Raw genomic sequence first — 14292 nt, forward strand, 5'->3', positions numbered from 1 at the left:
GTAATCCTACATACAAAAAATAAAGGTAGTAATAGCATACCGCTGTTCATAACTCATAAATCCATGGACAAAAAACAAAATCGGGGCAACAAACTAAAACTGAGGGAAACGCATTAAATGTAAGAGGAGAACGACACAACATTAAATGTAACACACACACACACACACAGAAACGGACTAAGCATTAGACAAATCCTATGAGAATAACAAATATAACATCAAAACCAAATACATGAATTTGGGATAGATAAGTACCATGACACGTCCAATCATATCAATTGACAAGGACGAGTTTTGGCGAATCACAAGTCCTTTATGGCTTCAATGAACATTACATTGAACTGCAAATCAGACTTCCGAGTTTTTATATGGATATCTAAGCTTCTCAATATTCCGTACAAACACAGGTACATTGCCGGCTCATCTGCATGTTGGACTAAAGAATTGTCCATTAGATTGACAAAGATTCTGTCAGCAGTGAAAGAGGGTCTTCAGAATACTGTGAAACTGTTAATTCGTGTAGTGAAATTCACCATATGTGGATTCTAAAAACATTAATTAAGTTCTAGATAATTTTAATTTCGATCTGTCTCGTAACTTAGTTCTATCAAAACGTTTGTTTTTCTAACCCTCGATAATTTTTAGACAGGGTTACACTTTGACAACATATTTGTTGGATTTGGAGGTAGACTTTTTCAACAAATTGTCGGCATTCCGTTGAGAAGAAACTGTGTACCCTCCTAGTCGACCTCTTTTCTTTCTCGTGTGAGCCGTAGTTCCTTCAGACACTTGTCAAAAACAAAGGATCAAAGAAGCATCATCATTTAATTTCACATTAAAGTTTAAACCTGGTGCCTTTTCTTAGCTATTATTCGTGTGTTTTTTTGTCCAATATGTTCTCCTATTTATATGTATTGTAGTCCTGTAATGTTATGTTGTCTTTTTAATGTTATATTTAACATTGTCATTAAAGCGGGAGGTTTTGCATGCCACAAAACCAGGTTCAACCCACCAATTTTTTCTTTAAAAAATCTCCTGTGCAAAGTCAGGATTATGGCCATTGTTATATTATAGTTCGTTTCTGTTTGTGTTACATTTTAACGTTGTGTTTCTGTTGTGTCGTTTGTTTCCTCTTATATTTGAGTGTGAATTCTCATTGCTATAAGACGTGTCACGGTACTTTTCTATCCCAAATTCATGTATTTAGTTTTGATGTTATATTTGTTATTCTCATCGGATTGTGTCTTATGCTTAGTTCATTTCTCTGTGTGTTACATTTTAATGTTGTGTCGTTGTTCTCCTCTTACACTTAATGCGTTTCCCTCAGTTTTAGTTTGTAACTCGGATTTGGTTTTTTTTTTCTATCGATTTATGAGTTTCGAACAGCGGTAAACTACTGTTGCCTTTATTTAAGATAAATTAATGATATTCTTTCCATTAACAATCCAAACTTATCTGAACAGGTTCCATTATTATATCCTTCAAAACTGGAAACAACAGACACGGCTTCTTCTGCCTCATATATAAGCTTTGGATTTCAAATATTTTGGCCACGAGCATCACTGAAGAGACATGTATTGTCGAAATGCGCATCTGGTGCAACAAAATTGGTACCGTTAATTTTATTATAGACTTATACCTCGAATTTGACATAAGCGGTCATCTCAGTACCAGAATTTATTACAAACATCACGATTAACTTTTGAAATAATCAATTTTCCCCAACCTTAGTATCAATATATCAACTTTATCTGCATATGGAGTATACATTTCCCAATTCATTCGGTATTTAAATTAGCAGTTGTCAAACGTCACCAGTGTCTGAGCAGAAAGTTGATGAGACAGGGGTATGTCAAAGAACGTATCGTCCTTTTTCTAAAAAAAAGTTCATATGAAGATGCAAAGACCTTGTTGATAAATATTCCGTACCAACTTCAGAAATAATACACTATGGTCTTGAAGCATTGATTGGAGTTCTGACGTTGTTTATCATCTTAATAACGTGTAATGGTATTCTTTTATTTGTCTTTGTCAATAATTACTTTAACTGTTAGTCTATTTTTGGCAATATCAATTTGACGTGGCTCAGTACTTATACATCCCGTCATTGTATTATTGTGCTATGGTAAATTTATGCATATATCCCTTTTTGTTTATCTTTGTTGGCATATTTGCTTATATTTAAAGTGATTGTTATTTAAGATAATAACACAGTTGACTGCTGTACCGCTATTTTTTACATTTTTACCTTTTTATAACTGTTTGTTTTGTTCACACATCCTTGTCAATATAATGAAATTGTATGAGACTATTATATTCTCCCTCACTACGTTCGTCCGAATATAAAGTAATTATATTCTATGGCCTTAACAAAGAACAAACGACATAATGTAGGTATGCTACTCGCTATAACCTTTAATTCTATATAATACATAAATGTATGTATCAAATACAAACAGAATAACAATATTATCATAATTCCAAATACAAATTCACATTTAATCATCCGTGAATACACGTGTCTTCTTTAGGCTATAGCGAGAATCGATGGTCAGAAAGGTGACCGCACGGGTTTTAAGTGCGGACAAATGGTCACATGTCATGAATATTCATGACACGTACGACGAACTAAATTTTATTTATACAAGTGAGAAAAAGGCTAGTTATAAAACCAGGTTTAATCCAAAATCTACTACCACAAAATACCTGTACCAATTCAGGAAAATTGCAGTTGTTATCCGTTCGTTATGATGTGTTGTATCTCATATATAGCGATAATGTCGTTCAAATGTAGTAAATTTAGTATAAATAATTGGAAAAAACAAAAGATGCATGAACAAATCAAAGAACATTAGAAAATGGTAAATATTGATTAAAAAAAATATTCTTGGTGTAAATTGACCTTTTATAACACATCATTTCCCTCAGATTTGTAATATTGTATTGTCTTAATTTAGACGTATCCTAATTATTCGCATTTAACACACCTAAATATTATCCGTTCGTTACGATGTGTTGTATCTCATATATAGGGATAATGGCGTTCAAATGTAGTAAATTTAGTATAAATAATTGGAAAAAAACAAAAGATGCATGAAAAAATCAAAGAACATTAGAAAATGGTAAATATTGATTAAAAAAAAAACATTTTTGGTGTAAATTGACCTTTTATAACACATCTTTTCCCTCAGATTTGTAATATTGTAATGTCTTAATTTAGACGTATCCTAATTGTTCGCACTTAACACGCCTAAGTAATTTCTCGACAGGCTTTCTTAATAGACAGACACTCTTCAATTTTGAACGAGAAGTCAAGTGCTTTGTCTCTTCTTCTCTTCATATGTGCCTGCTGTTGCTTGTGTATGTGGCATATTGTCAGCTAGTGATTGTGCTATTTCTGGTTTCTTCTACCAGACAATCGTTGTCACAGCTTTTCTATATTTTGTAGCAGTGAATTTTTTTCTGAACAGCTTTTTCGATAAATTGTAACTCCCTGCCATTTTTTCCAACTTGTTTTACGGTATTCTTCTGGGCCGGGCCATGTTATGTAGATAGGATCTGTTTTGCTTGGAGTCCCTTATATTATGGACTTGATTACGTAATTTTAAGTAATTCTGAACAGACAGACTCAGTTCTAAATAGGCCGGTGAAATATAACCACTCTTATGTTCTATCAACTGAAAAGGATGTTAGAATGATGAATTGAATAATTGATATACATTTTTACGCCACTTAGCCTTTACGAACTAGTCCGACAACCCGTTTCCTTTAGTGTTGTTATAGACACATGCGCTAGGAAAAGCATATTACCGAACTAAAACGCATTATTCCTTAAGCATCAAAGTCGTTGTTAAAACCATTACGTCCCATGATTTTTAGAGTAACTGCCACTAAAAGGTATTTTTTTTAACTATGCTTGGGAATCAACATGCAAAGATAACTCATATTGGAAATATTTCCTAGACAGGGTTTTATGAGGAATCTTGAATTACATGTATGTACTTTTCTATATCCCTGATATTGTTCTCACCTTCAATTATCTGCGATCTGGTCGGTTGATATTTGAGATGATGAAGTATACTTTCCATTAGGAAAGACATTATGAAATCAAGATCAAACTTAACAAAAACAAAGCATTGAACCGAAATATTCTGGCGTCAGTATAAAATAAATATTTTGCAGGCTGTTGTTTTAAACTAACTTTGATGTGGCAACAGTCACGGTCTAGTAACGGAATTTTGAAAGGAAGTAATATTGAAATGTCAGACGTTAATCATGATTTGGCTATGTTCGTAGATGCATATTTGTATATTGTGGGTATTTTTTTTTACAGTATCACTCAACTGTTAGCGGTAGAAAATTACTAAACACCTTTTTCAATTGATTGGGAATTAAAGCATCTGTGATAATTTATAAAATTCAATTATTTTGTATTCAATATAGCATTCGAGCATAAATCCACTTAATGAAAATGCTCCAAGTTAACAAGACAACAATTAATTTTCGTTCCTAAATCTTCTTTTTTGATGCTCCATTTATGTGCATTGCTTTCTGGTCTGTGTCCGTCCGTCCGTTCGTCCCGCTTCAGGTTAAAGTTTTGTTTAAAGTTTTTGATCGAGGTAGTTTTTGATGAATTTGAAGTTCAATCAACTTGAAACTTAGTAAACTTGTTCCCTATGATATGATCTTTCTAATTTTAATGCCAAATTAGAGATTTTACCCCATTTTCACGGTCCACTGAACATAGAAAATTAAAGTACGGATGGGGCATCCGTGTACTTGGGACACATTCTTGTTGTTCTTATATTTGATTTGATTTTGTTGTGTCAAAATGTTTTCGTAGAACAAGACCAATCCGTTTCCTCGCCTTTCTTTAATTTCTGCTGTGATGTCTCTTTGTAAGGTTTTGTTGTATAGGTCTTTATAACTTATGGTGTTTGGCCAGAAGATATTGTAAATGTTACGAAGACACGTATTATGGAATCATGACAGTTTGTTGAAGTCTGATTTTATAACCCTTTATTACTGTGCATCATATTGTTAAACTGATTTTACATTGCTATTATATATTTTGATTTTTGGAGACCTGGGTATTGATGTTGTTATCCATATTGTTCGAAGTCTGCAGAACGAAGTTCTGGCTTTGGTTATCTTTGATTTATCTAGTGTCATTGTCCTGACTGATATAGTACCTAGTATAGTAGAAAAGATACTTCTTCTATGTTGTCTCCTTTATGTGTTATTGGTTGTTTTCTAGTTTTGTCATTAAGGCTTATTATCTTTGTCTTTTGTGTATTTGTCTTTAATCCTAATTTATTTAAAGGTGATGCGGAATTTTTAATAATTTGACTGTGGTCAAACATCAATAAACTTGGTACCTTTAATAACTATTTACACCACTGGGTCGATGCCACTGCTGGTGGACGTTTCGTCCCCGAGAGTATCACAAGCCCAGTTGTCAACACTTCGGTGTTGACATGAATATCAATAATGTGGTCATTTTTATAAATTTCCTGTTTACAAAACTTTGAACTTTACGAAAAACTAAGGATTTTCTTTTCCCAGGCATAGATTACCTTAGCCGTATTTGGCACAACTTTTTGGAATTTTGGATCCTCAATGCTCTTCAATTTTGTACTAGTTTGGCATTATAAATATTTTAATATGAGCGTCACTGATGAGTCTTATGTAGACGAAACGCGCGTCTGGCGGACTAAATTATAATCCTGGTACATTACATACTACCTACAACTGTATTTTGTACCAAAGGTTTTATATCGATTTGCAACTGGTACGCAGTGATTATCAAAACCATAGCCGTCGTGTCGAAGAAAGTATGTTGCCTAGAGATAAATTGCCATCAAGCATTTAATTAACAACCAATAATTCGCACTTCAAAATGTCACTGGATATTTGCATCCAAATTTGTTGAAAACGAATTAACACCCAAAGATTGTCACCCACAAATTTTATCAACTTGCACCTAAAAACTGACAATAACAATCAATCAAATGTCACTAAAATTGCTCCCGTTATTTGCACTTACTGTTTGCTTATTGAATTATGTTATTTAGATATTACAATAAGTCTTATTTACTGACTTCATATTTTAGTCAAGAACAAAGTAGTCACATTCTTTCTTTATCTGTACTCAAATGAAACTTAGAAACCAAACAGCCATGTGTAAATCTTCACCTCGTAACAAGTTGCAGAAAAAGCCCTACCACTGAAGTCAATTTGACGCTCAATGACATGCCTTACAATGCCATATTGGTTGCGTTATGTGTGGCGTTGGAAAAGTGGAATACCAAAGTGTCCAAAAATGAGGCCATATATGGGCCATAACAGCTTCAAGCAAAACATAAGTTTGGAGATAAAATACTCCATTGGTTTATAGTATTCACACAAAAAAAAATGCACAGAATACATAAGGACAACCACAAACATAACATAAAACATAGAACATAAACTTGAAACTAGAAACAAAGGACCTGACTAGTTTAAATTATTCTATAAAAAAGCAATCTATTTCAGTCGTGTACGGCGAACGCTCTTTATTTCATCCTTGTTATTTTTTTCCTGCAGAATTTCTGTTCAAATTGATGGTCATATCTATTCTGGTATTTACTTACAAAATTTGACAGAGAGCACAGTTTTCACCCTAATATATCAGCGGCACGTCGTATCACCTTGAATATAAGTGTCTGATTTGTACTTATACAGCCAAAGGTAGCAATACAGTTAGAAGTTTGGATTCGCATTTTTCCACGGTGGATTTGATGATCAAATATGAAAGTTACTGTGTAATAATGTTCATTTTTAGACAGCTGAGTACTAATTTAGCCTTCAAAGGTGGTTTATATATGACAGTTGTTGTCCATTCGTTTTTGATGTGTTTTGTCATTTGATTTTGCCATGTGATAAGGGACTTTCCGATTTGATTTTCCTCAGAGTTCAGTATTTTTGTGATTTTCCTTTTTACAAGAAATTCTTCTTATTTTCATAGCTAAACTGGTCAATGTTTATAAACCTTTTTTTAGCTCACCTGGCCCAAAGGGCCAAGTCAGCTTTTCCCATCACTTGGCGTCCGGCGTCCGTCGTCCGTCGTCGTCGTCGTCCTGCGTCCGTCGTCGTTAACTTTTGCAAAAATCTTCTCCTCTGAAACTACCAGGCCAAATTTTACCAAACTTGGCCTCAATCATCATTGGGGTATCTAGTTTAAAAAATGTGTCCGGAGACCTGGTCAACCAACCAAGATGGCTGCCATGGCTAAAAATAGAACATAGGGGTAAAATGCAGTTTTTGGCTTATAACTCAAAAGCCAAAGCATTTAGAGCAAATCTAACATGGATAAAATTGTATATTAGGTCAGCATCTATTTTCCCTAAAATTTTCAGATATATCGGACAACCCGTTGTTGGGTTGCTGCCCCTGAATTGGTAATTTTATTGAAATTTTAATGTTTTTGGTTATTATCTTGAATATTATTATAGATAGAGATAAACTGTAGACAGCAATAATGTTCAGCAAAGTAAGATTTACATATAAGTCAACATGACCGAAATGGTCAGTTGACCCCTTTAGGAGTTATTGCCCTTTATAGTCAATTTTTAACCATTTTTCGTAAATCTTAGTAATCTTTTACAAAAATCTTCTCCTCTGAAACTACTGGGTTAAATTAATCCAAACTTGGCCACAATCATTTTTGGGGTATTTAGTTTAAAAAATGTGTCCGGTGACCCGGCCATCCAACCAAGATGGCCGCCACGGTTAAAAATAGAACATAGGGGTAAAATGAAGTTTTTGGCTTATAACTCAAAAACCAAAGCATTTAGAGCAAATCTGACTGAGGGTCAAATTGTTTATCAGGTCAAGATTTATCTGCCCTTAAATTTTCAGATGAAACAGCAGTAATGTTCAGAAAAGTAAGATTTACAAATAGGTCAACATGACTGAAATGGTCAATTGACCCCCTAAGGAGTTATTGTCCTTTATAGTAAATTTTTAACAATTTTCATAAAATTTGTAAATTTTTACTAATATTTTCCACTGAAACTACTGGGTCAAGTTCATTATAGATAGAGATAATTGTAAGCAGCAAGGATGTTCAGTAAAGTAAGATGTACAAACACATCACCATCACTAAAACACAATTTTGTCATGAATCTATCTGCTTCTTTTGTTTAATATTCACATATACCAAGGTGAGCGACACAGGCCCTTTAGAGCCTCTAGTTCGTAAATCTTAGTAATCTTTAACAAAAATCTTCTCCTCTGAAACTACTGCGCCAAATTAATCCAAACTTGGCCACAATCATCATTGGGGTATCTAGTTTAAAAAATGTGTCCGGTAACCCAGTCATCCAACCAAGATTGCCGCCACGGCTAAAAATAGAAAATAGGGGTAAAATGCAGTTTTGGGCTTATAACTCAAAAACCAAAGCATTTAGAGCAAATCTGACTGGATTAAAATTGTTCATCAGGTCAAAATCTATCTGCCCTTAAATTTTCAGATACAACCCATTGTTGGGTTGCTCCCCCTAAATTTGTAATTTTTAAGGAAATTTTGCGGTGTTTGGTTATTATCTTGAATACTATTATAGATAGAGATAACCTGTAAACAGCAATAATGTTCAGAAAAGTAAGATTTACAAATAAGTCAACATGACTGAACTGGTCAATTGACCCCCTAAGGAGTTATTGTCCTTTATAGTAAATTTTTAACAATTTTCATAAAATTTGTAAATTTTTACTAATATTTACCACTGAAACTACTGGGCCAAGTTCATTATAGATAGAGATAATTGTAAGCAGCAAGAATGTTCAGTAAAGTAAGATGTACAAACACATCACCATCACCAAAATACAATTTTGTCATGAATCTATCTGCTTCTTTTGTTAAATATTCACATATACCAAGGTGAGCGACACAGGCTCTTTAGAGCCTCTAGTTTTCTACACGAAGTTTTTGACGCAGTTTTACAAAAAATAAGATGAAAGACATATGATTTTCATTGTATTTACCGAAAGATATATGTAAACAGTTTCAGAAAAGGTATTACTTCAAGCGATTGAAACTCTACTTTTAGCCAAATTTTGAGGAAATTTGTGACATCTTTTCCCCCCTTTTTGCAATATTTTATAGCAAATAAATGCAGATTGCTGCCATGAATATACCCAAAAGAAATGATATTTTACCATTTGATATACTGGATATAAAATCTATGGAAGATTCTGATTACATTCATATATAGATATAGGAAGATGTGGTATGAGTGCCACTGACAACTCTCCATCGAAATAACGATTTATAAAATGTATGCCCATATATGACACAAACGTATTGCCAATTTTATTCTAAAACCGCATCTAAGTTTCGAAAATCACCAATAGTTATTTCATGCTAGGCTCGAAATGTTATTCCTACTCTCCGTTCAAATGTGGTGGGATCCCCAACACATAATTTTTAACTGCCATCAACCACTCTCTGTGAAAGAAAAGGCAGTTTGAATGAAGTCGCTTTCTTTAAGACCGAACTGCCAAAAACCTGATCAAGAGTCGAGAACCAAAAAGCATTCAGGCTTTTGTTTTATCCTCGTGTTTTATTATTCTTGCGTATCCCATATATCTGAAATAGATTTTGAAAACCAAATGATATTGATATTTCTTTGTCAAGTAAAACTTGCTTTAGAGTTTTTAAGGTTATCAATGTCAACCGCTGAATGTACAACCAGAGATATACAGAGATTTACAGCGCTTACATTTCCTATCAACTGATAGATAAATACTCAATATACAGGAGCTTCGTTCACTATTTTCTGAAATCGGCTTTTGTCTGTATGTTTTGATCTCAATCGACATTTATTGTCAATTTTTTAGTGTAAATCAAGATATGAGGAGACTAAACTGAGTGTGATGTCCCCTTTATGTCAAGTTCGATCGGCTAGATGCATTCAACATATTCAACAAATTTTATATATTCAGTAAAGTGGAATAGGGAGTTAAATGATATTTCTAGCTTTTTCATCCTTCTAAGAAGCACCCGAATTAACGTATTCATATCTGTTTCATATTATCTTTGAAGAAGTAGTGCCAAAAGAACAAGCCCAGTTTGAAAACTGATAAAATAGATTTATATAATAATTTGAAAGAAAAAAATCGAGGTGCAGTAGGAAGAACATTCCACATCTACTCCGTGTTTTTGTTTGATGTATTTCTATTTTTATCCATCTGATGAGTTATTTCTTTTTAGTCCTATTCCTTCAAATATTCTTATATTCAAATATGCGATATAGTTATATGTATATATATTCGATATATACGATACTGTTGTCATGTCAATAAGGATAACATTGTTTTGGTATTATTTATTCATTCATTGTTAGTTTTCATCGGAAATGAATACATTTATTCTAAAACCAGTTGTTGGCATGATACGGGTTATGTTCTTCTCGTATATTTTATGATGGTATGATACTCAACCCCTAACAGGAGGGAATGTGCTTGATTTTCATATGATGAAGACAGCCTCTGTCAATCAGATAATTTGAGGTTTGAAGCTGACATGTCAGTTACTGCTAGTAGTCCTTTTTTAATTTTTGTAATATTGTCAATTTGCTTAGTTTCTTTTGTTACTTACTCTGACATCGGACTCGGACTTCTTTGAAACTAAATTTTAATGTGCGTATTGCTATGTGTTTCTTTATTCTACATTTACTAGAGGTACAGGCGGAGAGTTGAGATCTGACAAAACATGTTTAACCTCGCCACATGTTTTGCGCTTGTCACTAGTCAGGAGCCTCTGGTCTTGTGAGGTTTTTTTTAATTTTCGTTCATTTATGTTTTGGGGTTACGTATGCAGTCCATTTTCAGTAAAACATTACACTCTTTTTTATGTGTCAGCTGAGAGGCCAACCTCCAGGTGTGTGATTTTCTCGCTTGGTTGATGACTCACTGATCGCCTTCGTCTGTTGTCTGCTCATTGACCGGGTTGTTGTCTGTTTTACAGATTCCCAATTTCCTTTTTATCAAATTATGTGTTGGTTGATGCTTTATGATAATAAATAGACCTTTTTTTTAAATGTTAATTCATATCGACATTACTTTATTAAACTTTAACCAATTGAATCTCTCTACACCCACTTTTATTCAAACTCTCTGATAATTACATACCTGTATGTAGCATAGGTGATAAAATTGTATGTAAAACTTCGAAAGAACTCATTAGAACGTAGAATGTTTAAAAGAAAGGTGCCACTAACGACATTTGAAAGCAACAATGAAAATATCAGGTATGTTGATAATAAACATACTAAATTCTAAGTTAAAATATATTCCACTTTAATTTTGTTTCAAGTAATAAACCTACTAAATTTTTAGTGAAAGAAAATTCTACACTATTTTTTTTTTTATTAATGAGCGTAACTGTTATCCCAATAGCACCACTGTGACAGTTTTGCTTAGTAGTAAATCTTTTCGTTTGATTTTTTTTTTTGCGTTTGTCATTTCGGGACCTTTAATAACTTAATATGAGGAATTAGTTTTGCTCATTGATGAAGGCCGTACGATAAACTATAGTTGCTTTAATTTTTCCGATGCATCTTATTTTTATATAGTATGATTTCAAGTTCAATAGACTATAGGGACCTTTCAAAACAAATATAACCTAGGTATCGTCTTATATATAAAATACTCAATTTTACTTTTGAATAATATCATATTATATCTTCTGTTTTATTTCTCATTTGTAGTTTGCACAAAAATAACTGCTTCCTTTTTTATTGCAGTAAAGTACCATTATCAAACATCTTCGCAGTAAATGAAACTTTGAATGGTAAGAGCATTATGTTCATAACGTTTTTAAAATGTTTATTATTTGATGTCATAACTTTCGTCTGATGTACATTTATGTTTACCCCTGTTTCATTAGACATTGTTAATCTATTGTTTGTTACTTGAATTTCGTTGTCCGTCTTCCTCCTTCAGTAAATTTTAACAAAAATTAGTAGTGATATATGTAAGGACCTTTATATCGTCATTTCCTTGAATGAAAAACATGGATTCGAACCAATATTAGGACTGCAGGGCAAAATGTTTGAAAACTTCAGGAGATAGATAATTGGAAATCCGTCTACAAACGATTTGCATTTATTGTTGATCGGATGATAAACCTGGTTCTTCATCTTTAAACCTTATTTAATTCCCTTTCCTCTGCTTGGCTTTATCTACTTGTGCTCAACAAATAAACCTCAATTGATTTCGATCGTAAGTCTCTGGATTGGGATCTTTTTATTCTAATCTGCTAATACGCTGAGATCTTTTAACCCTCAAACTATAAGGATAAATACAACTGAAAGATTTATAGTTGGGGACACACTTTAAAAGATTTACAATTTTCGCGGTAGACTGTATATAGTTTTTGTGATCTTATGTTGTTGTTAATTGCCTCCTTTTATTCGTTGAAAAACTTCATTACATGGTAATGAAAATTTTAAACCAATGACCGAAGAAGATATAATGGTTTCTTTTAGATATGGTTAGTACATTGTTAATATTCTCAAATATGTTTATTTCATTTCAGTTACACTTGACATACACATCAGAAACTTCGATTTGACAAAGACAATAGAGCTCTCAGATACAATAAAAATTGCCGAATACAACCCTGTGGCAGTTGGTATGATATGCATGGGTATACTCGTAGTAGTTTTCCTTATATTTGCTTGGTGGTTTCTAAAGACAAAGTCCTCGGAAACCTTCGACACAACTTATACAATTTCTGTAAGTATAAATTGCCCGCACAGATGCGGATAATTTAAACAAATAAATTATAAATGCCATCGTCTAGTATAATTTGCGGAGTGTGGCAGATAATTCATGCGATGGCATTTTATTGTAATTTACAAGGATGCAACTATAAAGTCTTATATAATGTAAAGTATCTATATAGTGTAAAGTATCTATATAATGTAAAGTATCTATATAATGTAAAGTATCTATATAATGTAAATAATGTAAAGTATCTATATAATGTAAAGTGTCTATATAATGTAAAGTATCTATATAATGTAAAGTGTCTATATAATGTGAAGTATCTATATAATGTAAAGTATCTATATAATGTAAAGTATCTATATAATGTAAAGTATCTATATAAAGTATCTATATAATGTAAAGTATCTATATAAAGTATCTATATAATGTAAAGTATCTACATAATGTAAAGTATCTATATAATGTGAAGTATCTATATAATGTAAAGTATCTATATAATGTAAAGTATCTATATAATGTGATCAGTCTGTGATATGATGTTTAATATTTATAACGGACTGTCATAACACACAGGAGTAAACATATTTGTATTGTCTTGCTAAAATAAATATAGGTCATCAGAGCTCCCAGTTAATGCGACACAAAATATTTGATGGTCACACTTTTTTGACTTGAAGACCCCACGAATTTGATTTTGGAATTGCCTAAGACTAACTTTGTTGAAGACTGAACTGATTTGTAAGTGTTCTCACTACTACGTTAAGAAAAATATCACAAAACGTTGTTTTAGAAGAAGACCAAACTTTAGCTCCTAGGAAAACCTGACATTGACAAACAAATTCTAATAGAGATATTTACATACGGAAATAGTAGTTTATATTTCTTAACGGCAATTAAAATCAATTTGTTTGTAATCAGATGAAAGGACATGGAGAAGCTTTCTTCTCCGATATTAATCATGGTAATTTTATTTGGGTGTAAAAGTGCTGACCAAACCACATTTTGCAGGAAGCGCGGAATTATTTTTTGTAAAGTTGTCGCAAAAATCAGTATTTTGCGTTTTATTGACAGATACTATAGCCAGTTCGACATATATGTTTACAATGCCTCGTTACTGTTGTCTGACAAAAAATGATTGATTTCTATGTAATTATTAGATATTGGTACTTTCTATTTGCCCCATTATGATATGAGTAGACTGAGATGTACTGTTTACGTCGATGAGATAGTAGCAGAACAACTCAATCAAATTTGAAAATCTACAGCACTTTGTCTACACAATAATTTATCTTGATATCTTTTATTTTGCAGGAGTTTCCCAAAAATAACCAAAAGCAAAGCAGTCATGTGCGGGGGCAACATGAAAGTGAGAGTTCTTTTCGCCTTCTAAATGAAACAAATATACAAGTGTCGGAAAAGAAACTGAACATTTAATATTACTTCAATGGTGCTATGTGACCTTTTGTGCTGTAGTTCATAAATTTGGAATTTGATTTACTTTTTTCATTGATATGTATA

The 14292-nt window shown here is 32.7% G+C and overlaps 1 protein-coding gene across 1 annotated transcript; it reads left to right on the forward strand.

Moving 5' to 3' along the window:
• Positions 1–11221: 11221 nt before the first annotated feature.
• LOC143052859 (uncharacterized) lies at positions 11222–14292 on the forward strand. Its single transcript, XM_076226037.1, has 4 exons — positions 11222–11291; positions 11787–11833; positions 12581–12780; positions 14086–14292. Exons 1-4 carry the CDS (start codon positions 11236–11238, stop codon positions 14206–14208), a joined length of 426 nt encoding a protein of 141 aa, XP_076082152.1. The 5' UTR covers positions 11222–11235; the 3' UTR covers positions 14209–14292.

The sequence above is a fragment of the Mytilus galloprovincialis genome, chromosome 1 (genome assembly GCF_965363235.1).
Source record: "Mytilus galloprovincialis chromosome 1, xbMytGall1.hap1.1, whole genome shotgun sequence".
NCBI classification, from domain to species: Eukaryota; Metazoa; Mollusca; class Bivalvia; order Mytilida; family Mytilidae; genus Mytilus; species Mytilus galloprovincialis.

Coding starts and splice junctions, on each gene's coding strand:
- LOC143052859 (XM_076226037.1), top strand. CDS start 11,236: ATGTTTAAAAGAAAGGTGCCACTAACGACATTTGAAAGCAACAATGAA. Junction 11,292..11,786: donor AGCAACAATGAAAATATCAG/GTATGTTGATAA, acceptor TTTTTATTGCAG/TAAAGTACCATTATCAAACA. Junction 11,834..12,580: donor AGTAAATGAAACTTTGAATG/GTAAGAGCATTA, acceptor ATTTCATTTCAG/TTACACTTGACATACACATC.